This window comes from Protopterus annectens, chromosome 9.part0 (assembly GCF_019279795.1).
Source record: "Protopterus annectens isolate FY-2018-M chromosome 9.part0, PAN1.0, whole genome shotgun sequence".
Classification (NCBI taxonomy): domain Eukaryota; kingdom Metazoa; phylum Chordata; order Ceratodontiformes; family Protopteridae; genus Protopterus; species Protopterus annectens.
The window spans coordinates 974,490,864-974,508,741 of NC_056743.1; the positions used below are offsets into that span (position 1 = coordinate 974,490,864).

The window sequence follows — 17,878 nt, forward strand, 5'->3', positions numbered from 1 at the left end:
CCAACAATGGTACTGTCATAGCACCTGGCCCAACCACCAAACTCCTAGGTGTAATAATTGACCACAACCTGAACTTTGACTTCCATATTAACTCAACTATTAAAACTGTAAACAGAAAACTTGGTTCCCTTTACAGGATAAAACCTTTCCTTACCCCTGAAGCCAGAACTACCATTGCCCATAGCCATCTGATCTCTACCTTCCTCCATGCCTCTCCCATTTATACTAATCTTTCCAAAAGCAACCTTAACAAACTGGCAACCTCCTATAACAACATTGCCAGATTTGCCACTGGCTCCCCATTTCGTACCCATCATTGTCAAAATCTTAAACAGCTAGGATGGCTAGAACTGCAAAACCAGCTACAATTTCAACAACTTACTATCACCCATAAGATTTTGTATCATTCAAGTAATACTCCTATTCTCTGTAGCCTCATCTCCCCCTACAAAAATCTTACTACCCTTCGCTCAGCAGATAAATTACTAGTAACCATCCAGAAGTCCTACAACAAAGCAGGTGATTCTCTTTTCTCTAATTCTGTGGGGAAAACCTGGAATAGGCATCCCAGCAAACTAGCATCACTTACATCATTACCACTCTTCAAAAGACAACTAAAAATACTCCTTAAATCACATGCTATGCCCGAGTACTAATGCAGACTAGCACTCCCCCTGTACAGTCGTACTGCTTTCCTCCCTCCCAATACCCTCAAAGTGGGATAATAAGCTTCCTTACGCTGATATCTAGTCTTGCCTCTTCTGGTAACTACCACAGAATATGCATTCTGCAATAATCAACTTGCTGTGACCATGTGTTCCACTTTGTATATATACTAACTTGTTTGTGTTTTTTTTTCTCTTTGAGCGTTATTCTTCAAAACTACCATAATAATTAGTTTGAATCTGTTCTTTTTTCCTTGTCTTCTACATAATTGTCAAACATTTTCCTATGTAAATGTGTTTCTACTAATACTGTATTGTTTTGTAAATGTTTTACTCAAGTTCTTGAGGTTAATCTCCATTGACAATGTAAGTGTAGAAAAACGACCAAAAACCAAGAAAAAAAAAAAAAAAAAAATAAAAAAACACACCAGCAAAGGTTCCACTGTTTAAAGATTCCACGAACATATAAAACTGCAGATTAACGCTCTTTGACAAATTGCGTTTTTAGTCTCAAAACATCATCAGATAATGCTGAAATTAATAAATTATATGCATTATAAATACTGTTATTTTTCAAAAGTATCCAATCAGTCGATGTGCATCAACAACCAATCTGTTACTGCCTATCATGAATATTAAAACACATATCATTAAAATAAATGACCAAAATTTACATATTGTTAATAAAATACACTTTTAAAATATAAAATATCCAAGATATATAGAATTGATATTCATATCACAAAATTGATAGAGTGCAGGAAAAAATTTTTCTTTTATATTTGAAAAAGACTTTTCTATTTAAGATAATGAGACACAAAATCATTGCAAATCATTACTTTTTTTGGTTGAAAAACACCATCTTGTGCTGGTGAATGGAAATTACAAGTAAAGGTTTAATAATTGTTGTTTGTTGTTTTTAAATGTCAGCAGATTTAATTTTGAGTACTGATGTTATTGAAACACTCTCATTTAAGCCTGGTTTTTTGTAGCATTGAGAAAAATTTGCCACCATAATTCCCTATAGGCTACTCTTTCTTCCCATAAACCTCCCCTTAAATCCTTTTTGACCTGTTCAATAACAAAAAAGTTGAAAACAGCTTCTTCACACTCTTTTGTATGCCTATACAGGGCATTAGTGTCTTTAGCCTTGGAAATCTCATAATAGTGTTCAGTATATTCTCCTCCTCAGTCAGTCTTTCCTATATAGAAGGAATTGCATTTTTTACAAATGCTTATGTAAATTACCCCCTTGGTCTCACAATTATAAAAACCTTTGCTCTTTATTATTATGTTATTCCTACTAGGAATAATTATTTCCGTAGCATTTGACATATATGGCTTAAATGAGAGTGTTTCAATAACATCAGTACTCAAAATTAAATCTGCTGACATTTAAAAACAACAAACAACAAATATAAAACCTTTACTTGTAATTTGCATTCACGACCACTAGATGGTGTTTTTCATTCATAAAAAGTAATGATTTGCAATGAATTTGTGTCTCATTATCTTAAATAGAAAAGTCTTTTTTCAAATATAAAAGAAAAAATTTTTTTCCTGCACTCTATCAATTTTTGTGATATGAATATCAATTCTATATATCTTGGATATTTTATATTTTAAAAGTGTATTTTTTATTAACAATATGTAAATTTTGGGTCATTTATTTTTAATGATATGTGTTTTTAATATTCATGATAGGCAGTAACAGATTGGTTGTTTCTTGATGCACATCGACTGATTGGATACTTTTTGAAAAATAACAGTATTTATAATGCATATAATTTATTAATTTCAGCATTATCTGATGAAGTCTTTGTCATTGGAGACTAAAAACGCTTTGTCAAGAGCGTTAATCTGCAGTTTTTATATGTTCGTGTCTTACTTGGTGGAATTAAACAGTGGAACCTTTGCTGGTGTGTTTCCTGCCTTCTACTAGGCTGTTTTGGATTTTTTTCCATTGACAATGTATTACATTTTTTATTTTGCCTGTATTATTAGTGTAATTGGAGCTTATCTCCGCGGGCCTCTACTGAAAATGGACATGTATCCAGTTGGACTAGCCCGGTCGACAAATGTAAAATAAAATAAAATAAATAAATAAAATAACATTTCTCACATTACCTGTTATTCTTCCTCCCTTTCTAACTGAATTGATTCCCACCTGTTTATTCTATATCCCCACACCTTTGTCACCTTTTAGGTATCTGAAGGTTTTATCACTTCTCTTTACTGTGGTGTAAACTATAGTCTGCTTCCAATATGAGCTTGTGTGTATTATTTACGGTAATGTTGGAACTAGAAACCACAGCAGAGTTAAAGGCTAGATGTATAAAAAGGAAATATCTCACCCCCTCCACTGTGTATTTTGTAAAGAAGGCTTTTTCACAATAGAAAGTCTTTTCTTTCTTTCTTTGAAGAGGCAGAAAATATAGTTATAGGAGACATTTCCTACAACAGCACATACTCAAGATTACCTTTGCACAGGTGATACAATAACAATTTACATAAGCAGCAAGGCTCAGGCAGAATTTTCAAATGTTTACCAACCTAAATCTGACTTCTTCATTCCCATATCAGCTATATATGTATTGTTATAAAAAGCATAACTGTCCATTTTTCCTCCATTTCTTTCATTCTCTAAAGGTTCTGCAAAGAAAAATTTCATTCTATAGGCTTTCTGCCTCCATTCTCACCAACCATCAGCCCTTTCCTACTGATCTTAGGTTCATAGGTTGGTACTAGGCTATCTGCCCGAAGGCATTTATACGCCTAGCCAGAATGTGTTGGCCTTCGCCGCCCCCTTAGATTAGTTCCCTGTGCCTCTGTCCAGCAGAGCCACTGAAGTGATCCCCGAGGTAAACTTTCTGTTTCCCATCCACTCATCAAGGTTTCTTTTGAAGAGTGATAGTGAGGAGCTCTGCCTAATGTAGATTGGGATCTTGTTCCAAAGCATGGGAAGTCTCTGGGACAGGAATCTATCCCTCCAGCACGTCCTATTTATTGTTATGGTGAGGTTTAGATCCCTGGAGCATGTGGCTCGAGGGGATAAGGTTTTCTTTAGGTGGAGCATGTCCATCAATTCTGGGTTGGACATGGCCTTGTATGTCAGGCAGAGATCACCTCTGAGTAGGCGGTATGCAACCGAGTACAACTGGAGTTTCTTCAGTCGAGCTGCATAGGGCATCTGTTTGAGGCCAGTGATCCTCTTGGTGAGGTACTTCTGTGGTCTTTCCAGCTGTTTCAGGTGTCTTGTAAGGTACATCCCAAATGGGGCATTGTAGTCTATGATGGGTCTGATGAGTGATGGGTAGAGGGGCACAATGATCTCTTTTGATCTGGATGCGAACCTTTTTGTGATTAGGTGGGCCACGTAGAAGGATTTTCTAACCACTTTGGCAATGTGATTATCAAAGGTGAGATTACTATCTGATTGGGTCCCCAGATCCATTATTACGTCTTCCGTATTTAGGGGACTACCACCTATGTGGTAGTTTGTGGGTACTTTGTTTTTTCCAAAGGGGATGACTATGCACTTTTTGGCATTTAGCTTGAGGCCATGATTTCGACACCAGGTATCCGTCTCAGTGAGACCCTTTTGGAGGATGTCTGTGTCAGCTGGAGAGTCAATTATAGCCCCTAGTTTGCAGTCATCTGCGAACTTGGTCAGCCATAGTCCTTCAGTGCTTGCCTGTACCTCTGAGAAGTATATGCTGAACAGGAGGGGGTCCTAGGACTGAGCCCTGGGGAATGCCACTTGTAACTGGTTTAGAGTCGGACCTAGCTCCCGCAACTCTCACCATGTGGGTTTTATCCATGAGCCAGCTGGCAACCCATCTTGTGACATAGGGGTTTATGTTCAGGCTGGTGAGCTTGTCTATAATACCAGAATGGGGAATGGTGTCAAAGGCCTTAGCAAGGTCTAGGTAGGCTGTGTGTACCACCTTTCCCTCGTCTATAGCCTTGGTAACTGTCTAAAAGAAGTCCACCAGGTTTAGGAAGCATGATCTGCCCTTAACAAAGCCAAACTGGGTAGGGTCCAGTGTTTGGAGGTTCCCAATGTCTCTGTTAATGAGTTCCATGATGATGTGCTCCATAGCCTTGCAGACCAAGCTAGTCAGGCTTATAGGGCGATAGTTCCCGGGGTCTGTTGTGGCTCCACCTTTGTGGAGCAGAATAACCATTGCTGTGCGCCACTCTATGGGTATGTAGCCTATGGAGGGGCTGAGTTTAAACAGTGTGTTTAGGTCAGGGGTTAATTTGTCTTTGAGCTCATGTAGGATGCAGCCTGGGACACCGTCCGGTCCCATTGATGCTGTGATCTTAAGATGTCAGATCTCAAGATGTAGCAAACACTCTGTTCAAGTGCTTCTTGGCTTCCTCCATCAGAGGGACTCCAGTACTGAAAAAGAATAATATAATAAGAATGGCAAAATAATCTAATAACCATACAAAAGCGCATTGTTTCATGACACTGAGGTCATTCATCCCTTAGCAAATGAAACAAAAAGATAGTCCCTGGGATCCTTTAATGTTTACACTAAGTATACACTTCATGTACACTGAGTGGACAGATAATACCAGCATAGCTCACACCTTCTTCCTCCAAATTTTATTATTTTTACTGATTTTTTTGCACCCCTAAATATCAAGTGGGATTCATAAAGGTTACCACAAAGTGTAGACTACACGTACACTTTGTGTAACCTTTCTGAGCAACTAGGAAGCACAAGAAATAAGGTAGGGGTGTTCTTGAATGCAGACATGGCCCAATGTTCTTTTCTCATTGCTTTGGTTTTGTGTAGTAAAGCAGGAATTATCTATGCGCAGCTATATGCCTCAAATAACACATTTTAATGGATAACTGAGAAATTGTTCTATAATGCTCAGCTACTACTCATCCTAAAAAAAAAAAAAAAAAAAAAAAAAAGTCACGGCTATTTTTTTCCCTAAATCTCACATGCCTGATAAAGCAAACTTTAAAATGTTTTCACTAAACAAAATTGAAATTAATGTGGTCTCCCATACAAAATTTCTTGGAGTGATTACAGATTATGGCCTTAAATTTGACCTGCATCTTCAAAATAACAAAAAAAGACTCACTAAAAATCAGGAATGCTCTATAGGCATAAACACTTCTTAGCAACGCCACCAGAACCACTCTTGCCGCAACCTACCTTTTCCCATCTCTCTTATACAGTGCACCCATCCTAACCAACCTTCAGGCTACATTTAAAAGTAAGCTGGAGGCATGCTGCAATAAGGTTCAAAATCTGCCACCAACAAACAATACTGCAGCCACTACTGTACTGCCCCTAGGGCTTTAAAATGACCCAAACTGCCTCACCACTGAAATTACATACAGCTCATCTCCACACACATTATTCACAAAGCCAACAACTGCCCGGCTTTTACTCCTGTTCTCCATTCCTATTACCCTAATAGGCTACTTCATTCTAATGAACAACATCTTATCAACATACATAAATCCCAAACATCCTCTGGCAAAGGTTCTACTTGTACTCTGTCATTACAAAATCAAATTCTATCCCTGTGCAAATTAGATGCACCTCTAACCTCTCCAACTCCAAACTACTACCTAAAGAAGACTTGTCTCTGTGACTGTATTACCCCAGGTTCAACTAAGCAAACTTTTTACCAATTCCTTCTCTCCAAATATAGTCAATCTATTTCCTAGATAAAGGGCAAACATAAACTTACCTAGGCTGTATGATCTAGTCATCTTCCAAGGAGTGTGCTTAACATCTTTAATTTCATCTCTATGAACTGCAACTTGTGAATACTTTAACTACTGACAATATACTTTTTCAATTTGTTATATCTGTCCAAATATTTGCACAATGTATCACTAAGATAAGACTGTGTGAACTGAAGTGGAATTTTACTTAGCTAATATGTTGCTGTTCTGGATTAGGTTTTGTAATAACCTTTTTTAACTATAACCATATGACATAATGTGGAGCTTTTCTTCCCAGGCCTCCAATGAAAATGCAGACTTTCCTGGTAAGTAAATGTCAAATAAAAAATAAATAATTTTAGGGAAGACATTGATGCACTGATTAGTTACTGTTATAAATTGTAGATTCTTTCAAAATGAAGTGAAAATGGTATTAAGTGACACTTTATCTTTCTAGAAGGACAGGCAATGTTATGAGGCAGCAAGGCTTTAATTTCAAAAGTCCACTAGTAGAGATAACAACTATGAGAAAGATGGTGTCTGCAGCCAACAACTTCAATTTTATAAATAGAAGGAGATTCTATGGGGCAGTGTAAGATTCAACCTGTCTGCCATAAAATTCAAGATTTCAGCAGAAACCATATTCTTCAAGGGGTGGAATGCCATGGAAGAGACATTTCAGAAAGTTTGTGAAACCTGCCCTGATCTGATCAGTTCATAGTCCTCACATAGACAGAGATGATAGCAGTTATGTGTATTCTTATGGGATATATTCCAAATTGGAACTTGCTACATTACCAGGAAGTTACTGCTGTTTGGGAGGCCCAGATGCCAAAATGCTTCCATTTAATTGTCATAAGTCCTCCTGGTGAAAGGTTTTTAGAGACTTAATCATTTCCTGTTTTCTGACAAAGGATCAGAAGCTATAAACGTTGATATAGATGGCAAAGGTTGGTATGCTGAGTGCAGTGGTTGACTCTTCCCTACATACTGAACAGCAAAACTCCAGGTAATAGCAGGAGAAACGGAATCATCCACCATAATCTCCAACAGGGATGGACTCAAGACTCATGTAAGATTAGACTGCTGTCATAACCATGTCAGTCCAGATCCTTCCACGGCTCAACAAGAAATGAGGAAATATACACAGTATCCAAAAGTATGACTTCTTTAAGAAGTCAGTCCTTATTTTAAGTAAATGTTTAATGAACTGAAAAACAGAACAGTTAAAAAATTTAGTAAGGACAGTGGACTATGGTCTGAAATGAGAATTTAAACAGGCAGGTAAGATCCATTTTGAAGAAAGATATGAAAACCGATTCCAAAAGACTTGCTCTCAGTTTAAGTAACCACTTACACTGAGAGCAGGTCTTTTGGAATCTGGCTCCCCACATTAAACCTGTTAATAGACAGGCCTTACACCAAAGTCATTCATTTATGCTGAAACCAGCTCTTTTGAGATCTGGCCCACATACAGTCCTCTAACAATGGTGTCTCTTCTGTTACACAAATTGGACACTTCTGGTAGCACTAGTACTACTGAAAATATTGAAACGTTCAGCCTACAAATAACAACCAAGAAACCACAACAACTTGAACGCTGACTGCCTCAGACTCCACAGGAAGACACCACCAGATGGAACAGTAAAACACTTCTTTAATGTGTAAAACAAATGAATGTTGAGTACTTTAACACACTGAACGTGGGCTTCATCAGAACAATGTTTAAACTCTACAGGTCATTTAAATACCGCATTTTTAGGCGCCAAAAATTCCTTATCATGAAAACACAGCTTCCCTTAAAGTGAACCTGTACTCTAAGAATATGTTAAACATTATTACTAATTAATTTATTAACTTATATCTAAATATTCTGATATGATGAGGTGCACACATCAAATATGCAAATTTTGGCATTCGACAACCTAAGTGTTTAAAGATCTAATATAAACCCTTCTTTTCTTAATATTTAGGGCTCATCCCCTTTTTCTTTTTGTGGATCTAATGACTACCTCAGTGTAAATGTTACCACTGTAACAGGTACAAGCATGCAAAATCTGAAGGTAATGCTACTCAATGCTAGAAGTCTAAACCTCAAAATGCACTCTCTCGAGGCACTCCTAAAAATGGAGAACATCGATATCTGTGCAGTAACTGCGACCTGGTTCAAGGCTCCAGAGAGCACACCTGCAATACCTGGCTATAACTCTTACCACACTTTTCGGCCACCAAACCAGGAATGAAACACTAAAGGTGGAGGAGTGTCCATATTCACCAAGGATGTTCACAACACCAGGCTAGCTACCCAACACAATTCATCTGAAATTTTCCAGGTGCAACTAACATTAGGTAAGACTGCAATCCAAATTGTAGCTTGCTACAGATCCCCCACCATGCCCCAAAATTCTCATTAAACCTTTCTAAACATATTGGAAAATATTAAGATACAACCAAACACCCTAATACTGGGTGATTTCAACTACCCTGCCATTAACTGGGAAAACTACTCGTGTACCAACACCTTTGCCCAACGGTTCTTAGAATTCATGAATTCCAACGCCCTGGATCAACTAATCCTTAGTCCCACCAGGTGCTCCAATATCCTAGACCTGGTCATTACTAACATGGGAAATCAATGCTCCACACCTATGGTCACCCCCTTGTTGGTCAGGTCTGACCATAAGCTAATCACCCTTGACATCCACATCCCACCCCCACCCCACCCCCGAGTAAGGAAACCTCCGTAAAAAACTTCTCCAAAGCCAATGTCATGCTACTCAAGTCAGAAGTGGCAACCTTTATGACACCCATGCAAATGGGAACTGAAAGTTCAACTGCTGAATCCTACACTAAGGCACTGTACAAGCACATCCACTCATGCATGAATCGTGCCATCCCCAATAGAACCAAGATGCTCTCCTCCAAAAAAAGGAAGCCAATCTGGTGGTCCCTTACCATAAACAAACTTTACAACAAAAGGAAGAAACTGTTGCAGAAAAGAGGAAAATCACAGGATGCAAAAAACTCCCTTATCAGCCTCAGTAAGAAGATCCCTCATAAAATTCTCCAAAGCTAGTTACAAAAATAAAATTGCCAAAGATTCCAAAGGCAACCACAAGGCATTCTATAGCTATGTCAATAATCTAAATGGCAATGCTCAGATCTGCTCTGAGCTACAACAGAATGGCATTAAATATACTGATCCCAAGGATATTGCCAATATCCTGGCAGATCAATTCAGTGCAAACTTCACCCCCCTGTCACCCCCTAAAGGGCCCATCTCAATACCGAAAGATTGCCAAATTCCAGTAATAACGGCCACACAGGTACAAAACACACACTCCAAAGCTAAGAATACAGCATCCATGGGACCAGACAACATCCCAGGCTGTGTACTACATGAACTACAAAATGAACTGGCACCTCACCTAAGTTTCATGGTTAATCATAGCCTCACCTCAGGCTTCGTGCCCACTGAGTGGCACACAGCCACAGTTATCCCACTCCACAAGGGGGAATCTGCCTTGGATCCTGGGAACTACTGCCCCATCAGTCTGATGAGCCTGATCTGCAAGGCCATGGAATGTATTATCATGGAACTTATAAACAAAAACATTGGCAACTTTCAAACACTGGACCCCACACAGTTTGGGTTCATGAAGGGCCGATCTTGTCTCCTGAACCTGACAGACTTCTTCAAATCAGTCTCCAGAGCTGTGGACAAGGGTAAGGTGGTCCAAACAGCCTATCTGGACCTCACCAAGGCCTTCAACACCATCCCCCACTCTGGAATCATAGATAAACTTACTAAGCTAGGCATTAATCCCTACGTCACTCGATGGGTTGCCAACTGGCTTACTGACAGAACCCAGACTGTAAAAGTAGCTGACTCCAAATCCAGCTCCAGACAAGTGACAAGTGGAGTACCTCAGGGTTCAGTCCTGGGACTGCTCTTATTTGGCATCTACTTCTCTGAAGTACAGGCCAACACTAAGGGACTCTGGCTGACAAAGTTCGCAGATGACTGCAAACTGGGAGTCATTATTGAATCCCCAAATTATGTGGATATTCTACAAAAGGGCCTTATAGAAACAGATGCTTGGTGCCAGAGCCATGGGTTCAAGCTTAATGGCAAGAAATGTATAGTTATCCCCTTTGGGAAAAAACATGTACCCATGAATTATCACATAGGTGGCAGTACACTAAACACCGAAAGTGTGATAAGAGACTTAGGGACACAGGGGGACAGTGGTCTCACCTTCGATAACCACATCGCCACAACAGTCAGGAAATCCTTCTATGTGGCACACCTCTTCACTAAGGGCTTTTCATCCAGAAAAAAGGAGGTCATTGTCCCACTGTACTCATACCTCATTAGACCCATTATAGAATACAACGCCCCATTTGGTACGTACCTCTCAAGACATCTGCAACAACTGGAAAGGCCGCAAAAATACCTCACTAAAAGAATCACAGGCCTAAAGCAGATACCCTATGCTGACCATCTAAAAAAACTCCACCTAGACTCTGTCACATATCGTCTACTCAGAGGTGATCTCTGCTTAACATACAAGGCCATGTCAAACCCAGAGCTGTTGGACATGTTACACTTAAAGAAATCCCAATCTCTCAGAGACACACGCTCCAGGGATCTAAACCTTGTCATCACAATAAACAAAACATGCTGGAGGGATAGATTCCTGTCCCAGAGACTTCCCATACTCTGGAATAAACTACCTATCTATATCAAACAAAGCTCCTCATTAGCACTCTTCAAGAAAAATCTTGATGATTGGATGGGAAATAGGAAATTCACCCCGGGGGTCACCTCTGTGGCTCTGCTAGACAGTGGCACAGGAAAATAATTTTCTTGGGTGGCAAAAGCCAGGGTACCTTTTTGGCTGGGCTTGTATAGGCCCCAGGGCTGATAGCCTAGTACCTACCTATAGTTATGTAAAGAATCTCCACGGCAATACCCAGATTTACTCTAAGCTACTGCACAATGGAACCTCCTATACCGAGGCAACAGATATTGCCAATATACTGGCCGACAGATTCAGTGCCAACTTTACCCCCTCTTTGCCCCCCCAAGGGAGTGGAGACCAGTCACAATACCAGTAGATTGCCAGGCACCCAGTATTACTGCTGCACAGGTTAAAACAGCACTATCCAAGGCCAGGAATACAGATTCTATGGGACCTGACAATATCCTAGTCTGTGTTCTACATGAACTACAGAGTGAAATGGCACCTCACTTGTGTGCCCTGTTCAGTCACAGCCTCAACTCAGGCTTTATCCCTACCGAATGGCACACTGCTACAGTCATCCCTCTCCACAAAGGAGAGGATTGACTACAGACCCTGGGAACTTTTGTCCTATTAGCCTGACAAGTCTGATATGCAAAGCTATGGAACGCATCATCTTGGCCCTAATAAACAAGGATATAGGGAATCTCCAAACTCTGGATTCCACAGTTTGGTTTTGTGAAGGGTAGATCATGCCTGCTCAACGTGGTCAACTTCTTTGAGTCAGTCACCAGAGCTGTGGATGAAGGCAAGTTGGTTCATACAGCCTACCCTGATCTGGCCAAAGCCTTTGATACCATTCCCCACTCGGGAATCATAGAAAAACTCACTAAGCTAGGCATCAACCCATACATCACTAGGTGGGTTGCAAACTGGCTCACAGGTAGAACCCACAGTGTGAAAGCAGCTGACTCCAAGTCAGACAGCTGACCAGTCACGAGTGGAGTCCCACAGGGTTCAGTCCTGGGTCCTCCCCTGTTTGGTATCTACTTCTTGAAAGTGCAGGCCAACCTGAAGGGACTCTGACTGGCAAAGTTCGCAGACGATTTCAAGTTGGGAAATTTTATTAACTCCCCAAGTGATGTTGACATCTTACAGAAAGACCTCACTGAGACCAACAAATGGTGTCAGAACCATGGCCTTAAGCTCAATGCCAAAAAATGTGTCATCAGCCCCTTTGGGAAAATCCCGGTTCTTATGAATTACCACATTGATGGTAGTCCACTGAACACAGAAGGTGTTATAAGAGATCTGGGAACACAGGTTGACAACAACCTACCTCTCTTTTGACCACTACATTGCCACTGTGGTCAGAAAGTCCTTCTATGTGGCATATCTCATTACTAAGGGTTTTGCATCCAGGAAGAAAGAGGTCATTGTCTCCCTCTATTCTTCCCTCATTAGGCCAATCATTGAGTACAATGCCCCATTTGGCATGTACCTAACTAAACACTTGCAACAACTGGAGAGGCCACAAAAGTACCTCACAAAGAGGATCCTAGGCCTTAAACATTTGTCCTATATGGACAGACTAAAAAAATTATTTCTAAAATAACACAGGCTTTGAAATCATATACTCACTCACACATAGATACACACTAGTGATACAGATTTCTGCCATAATATTAGTACATCTCAACGTTTGCTTCAAAAATATTTAAAATGCATTTGAGATAGATGGATCTAAACAGCATTTTACACTTAGAAGATGTATGAATTCATTTGTGTGATCCACCATTAGACCTTCAAAACTCTTGGATCTCCTGACCCAGATGGGCTGATTCTTAGGCTGCAGATTAAACATTACAATCAGTATAAAATGTTACTTAATTTTTACTTAATTTCTAGTAATCAAATAATTTAAACCAGCCTATCCAGTCTCCTAAATCACAAATTTCCTAATACACAATATGATCAATCACACCTAGAATATAAATACAGAAAAATGCACTAATCTTATCCATTCTCCTTTGCTTCTATCATTAAACTTTCCACAACACACTGAGACTATGTAGATATTTATATACAAGGGGCAGCCACGGTGGTGCAGTGGTTAGCATTGTCACCTCACAGCAAGAGGTTCTCCGGTTCGATCCTCGGCTGGGGTGCCTTCTGTGCAGAGTCTGCATGTCCTCTCTGTGGTTGCGTGGGTTTCCTCTGGGTGCTCCGGTTTCCTCCCACATCCCAAAGACATGCTGCAGGTGAATTGGACACTCTAAATTGGCCCTAGGTGTGTGTGTGTGTGTGTGTGTGTGTGTGTGTGTCTGTGCCTTCTGTGGAAGGTGTGTGTGTGTGTGTGTGTGTGTGTGTGTGTGTGTGTGTGTGTGTGTGTGTGTGTGTGTGTGTGTGTGTGTGTGTGTGTGTGTGTGTCTGTGCCTTCTGTGGAAGGTTGGGTGCTGGGATGGCAACTCGACACTGTAAAACTCCACTGCCAATCATAAGCGGACAGGTGATCTGCTGTGGCGACCCCTAACCGGGAAAAGTCGAAAGAAGAAGAAGGTAATATAGAGCTCAGACTACTCCTTGCTGCCTGCCTACAAAGAACATCAGACTTAACTATGTAACTAGATAAATAGATATTAAAATTAATTTGAGTGGGTACTAAATCAAGGGCCTCAATCAAGCCAGTGTGTGTGTGTGTGTGTGTGTGTGTATACTCAGAACAATTCAGGACACTATAGTTCTAATTTTCCCATGTAATCTGGAAATTACCTAGGTAAGAAATCAACTCCTTTATTGTAGGACCCCTCCCATGCTGAGTACCCACAGCACTACAAGAAGTAGTGACATCTGGTTTATTTGCTACTGTAATACTGAATGTAAGATATAAAAGGAGACTTCGTAGACTGTATTTATGTATTAGTGATAATGTTATTTCTGTTTTGCATTCCCTAAATTAATAAAAATGACTTATCCATTTGCAGATTTTCCGTTATTCCTTCACTGCATCGTATGCCATTTACAACATACAGACCAGGTAAGTTTTCTTTTAGTAGGTTCGACAGATATTTCCTTCCATATATTGTTCTAGGGCATTTCCTCTTTCTATCTATGTATCTGCTATTGTTGCATACATTCTACTTAAATGTTGCTGGCTCCAGATCAACAGATGCTGAAGAGATTTCAGATAAGAAATTGTTTTAAAAAAGCTATTTTCCTTTTAAAAGGCTGAAACCTTGTTGAAAGTACATTGCTTTAGTTTTTGTTTGGTTTTCACCTATTTTTTTAACATACTAGGGAAAAATTAAAATGCTTTGCTACTATCTGGTATAAAAACAAGCGAACTGCATTACTTAAAGTAAAAACAGGTTAATGCCAAACTGTCTGCTTTGAGAAATCTTTGAGAATAATCTACTTTTGTTCTGAAAGAGCCATCAACTGAATATTCAGATCACATGCAAAGAAAATAAGGTTCAGAACATTCCCTCCCCCATTTTCATCAAGCATTCAATAATAACGTTTTTGTTCAGTGTTGGTTAAGTAGAAGATCTCCCAGCTAGGATACCTTAAACTCACATCAAATCACCCCTTCTGAATGTAGCAATTAAAACTTGTGTTTTAATTAGTGTAGTCCAAACAATCCTTATTATCTGCTTAAATCCACGCTGGGCATTTTGTTGTCTTACTGAAAAATAACTCTCATGAAAGGATAGTTACTCAGTAAAAACTCTAAATATATAGAAAATACAGCAAAAGGAAAAAAAAGATACGGGGAGGAGAGAAAGAGATAGAGAGATAGAGAGCACTGAAAGGTTAAAGGGAGCTGAAGGAAGCCCAAACATTGCTGCTGTTAAAGGCACCTACGTCATACGGCCTCCCTGGGAAAGCAGAGTGAGACTAGATAGAAGGTGGTAGAATGCAGGCCTAAAATGGACCCAGTCAAGAAGAGAACAAACTAGGTATTACACACTGTATAAAATAAGAGTGTCGAAAGGTGGCAAAGCAAACTCAGTGCAAGAAGAAAATGAATTTACTACAGAACTTTCAGTTCTAATATTCTTCATCTGCATGTAATAACAATGCTAGATAAGCATTTTGTATACCAAATCAAGGGCCAGCACAAGCAGTGACATTGAATGTCTTTTTTTTTACTTTAAAATAAAACCATGCTACAGTGATAATCAGATTTTATCTTTGCTCAAGTACAGACAGTAAACATTTGTGACTCACCTGGGGTTATGATACATATTCTCTTGCCCCTCTAAAAACTTGCATGCAGTACATAAATAATGCTGATTATTGTCTTAAACTGGGAAAATAACTACCTTGTAATGCATCTCTGTCCTGCTGCAGCCTACAGAGTATACATGAAGGTACAGCAATGGGAAATGGTATCAGCTTTAAAGGTTGTCAAATACTTAGGCACTGCCACACAATGTAAAGATAGATTTAATTATCAGCAGTCCATCAGAAGTACACTTAGCTTCTGGCTGTTGTTTCTGTGACAGAGCTAAGTGATTTACATGTTTAAAAGCCATAAAATGCTATGCACTCCTACCTTTTTTCTTTTGTTAGTGTAACTAGTTAGTATACTGGAGCAGCTAAAGCACCATGTACTGCAAAGAATTATGACTGGGCTCCTCCAAACTACTGTTTATGTGTTCTTGACAAGGATGTCAGGATTACTTATCAGGCTTAGCTTTGCTCTACTCTTGGCATCCATATCTCAAAACATGGACGTTGGAGATGATCTCAACTCCAATAATAATATGCTGTACTTTATCTTTATCTATTGTACACTTAGAAATAATATCTAGAAGTAGTTTCATTGCAGAAAACTAGTTATACAAAGATGCATTAAAACACAGTGCTACCATCTAATGCAGGATTCTGTCTTAAGGTCAAAACATATTGCAGACTGAGCATTACTCTAAGACCGACTAATCAGCATAAGCAATCTCTGCATGTGGTTACAGTCAGCAATATCATAATCTACAAAAGGATTATACTTTTAGACTATAGCAGACATATTATATGTATCTATATATACGTGTGTGTGTGTGTCTGTATGCATGCATATACATATATTAATACCAACAGCGCAGAAACACTAGGTTTGCATAAAATAGTCAAGAATGAGAAACACAGGGATCATCTGTATCTAAACTCAAACGTGCGGAGGAGGGAAATCAGGATATGTTATCGCTGAAACCTAAGGCTATTTAACAGCAAAATCTGCAAGCGGATGCATGAAAAGATCTGACTAGTCATCCCAGCTATTTTATTTTAAGAAAGAGAATATATGAAACCACATGTAATGACAACAGAAGTTTTTATAAAGGCCAGGATTCATAGAGATGTGACGGGCAGTGGAGCAAGGCCTGCACCACATATCAGTATGGGCTGGACAGAGGCTGCAATGTAAAGAGAACAGGAATATCCAAATACATGTACAGTCACAGATTCGTACTACGCTAGCTGTCATTGCAGGCCGTTTCTGCCATGGTGGCAAACTGCACATAGCAGCAGCTAGCCAGACTCTAATGTGGAAATAGGAGTAGTGCTGAAAAGTCACAAACCTACCACAGTTGAGCAGAGCAAGGAAATCGGGTGTAAAGCAATGGAGTGGCCATGGAATGAGTATTGTGAACCTCACAAGATAAGGTACAGCATGATAAAGAAGACTGTAGGCAAGCAATTCAGTGTAATAACTTACAGCACAGTTTAAAACTCCTGATGTCAGCTGCCCTGTCACATGAATACTTATTGGTTCCATGACAGTGAAGGAAAATGGAATATAGGACAATAGAAAATGGGGGACCTGGCTGGTAGAGGCACACATAGAAGAAAAATCTAAAGGAAAAGTAGGTGGGGGAAGGCTGGGTACATTTTTGTATGGATAGGTACCCCATGTTATGTATGTGTATATGTATATGGCAGTGCAGTGGTGCAGTGTTAGCATTGTCACCTCACAGCAAGAGGTTCTCCAGTTCAATTCTCGGCTGTGTCTTCTGTGTGGAGTCTGCATGTCCTCCCTGCGTTCATGTGGTTTTCCTCCAGGTACTCCGGTTTCTTCCTATGTTTTAAAGACATGCATCTGGAGTTTTTCTCCCTGGGCCTCTGCTGAAAATTGGCTTTGTTCCAAGTTGGACTTTCCCGGTAAATAAACGTTAAAATACAATAAAAATAAATATATGCACATGGGTCCATTTCTGAATCTTGAAATACTGAAATGTCGAATTTCAGTATCTCGAGACCAGAATGCCAAAAGTGCAGTTGTTCGAAATTGCACATTGTCGAAACTGATTTAGCCAAATGTGTAGTAGGTATTGTGTTTTCTGTTTTTGTAGTGTGCTGTCCCTTTAAGATTTTGTGGTTTCTGGGTGTTGATGTCGGTGGATGTGTTGTTATGTTCAGAGATGCAGGTAAGTTTGCAGTATGTCAGGGTTTTGGGTAGGAATATGGTTTTATTTAGTGTTTTGGGAATATGTAGGAGTGGGTTAGGGTAGGTAGGTGATTGTGTCTGTATGTATATGTGTGTGTGTGTGTGTGTGTGTGTGTGTGTGTGTGTGTGTGTGTGTGTGTGTGTGTGTGTAGGTGTTGAGAGGGGTGATTGTTTTACATGTGCACTGTGTGTGTTTCTCATGGGTATAAGTGTGTGTATAATGGGAGTGTAGGGCACATAGAAGTAGGTTTGTTGTTGTTTTTGTATTAGTGTGACCTTGGAGTTGGTATATATAAGTAGTGGGGTGTGAGGGGTGCATGGG

The 17,878-nt window shown here is 39.7% G+C and overlaps 1 protein-coding gene across 2 annotated transcripts in view; it reads left to right on the forward strand.

Annotated features, from left to right (window-relative positions):
- LOC122811703 (inactive dipeptidyl peptidase 10-like) overlaps nucleotides 1-17,878 on the forward strand; it is a 656,601-nt gene that overhangs the window by 295,156 nt on the left and 343,567 nt on the right. For both annotated transcript variants that reach the window (XM_044083720.1, XM_044083719.1), the window contains exon 6: nucleotides 14,096-14,148. In XM_044083720.1, coding sequence (XP_043939655.1) covers nucleotides 14,096-14,148 — 53 coding nt within the window. The remainder of the gene's footprint in view (nucleotides 1-14,095; nucleotides 14,149-17,878) is intronic.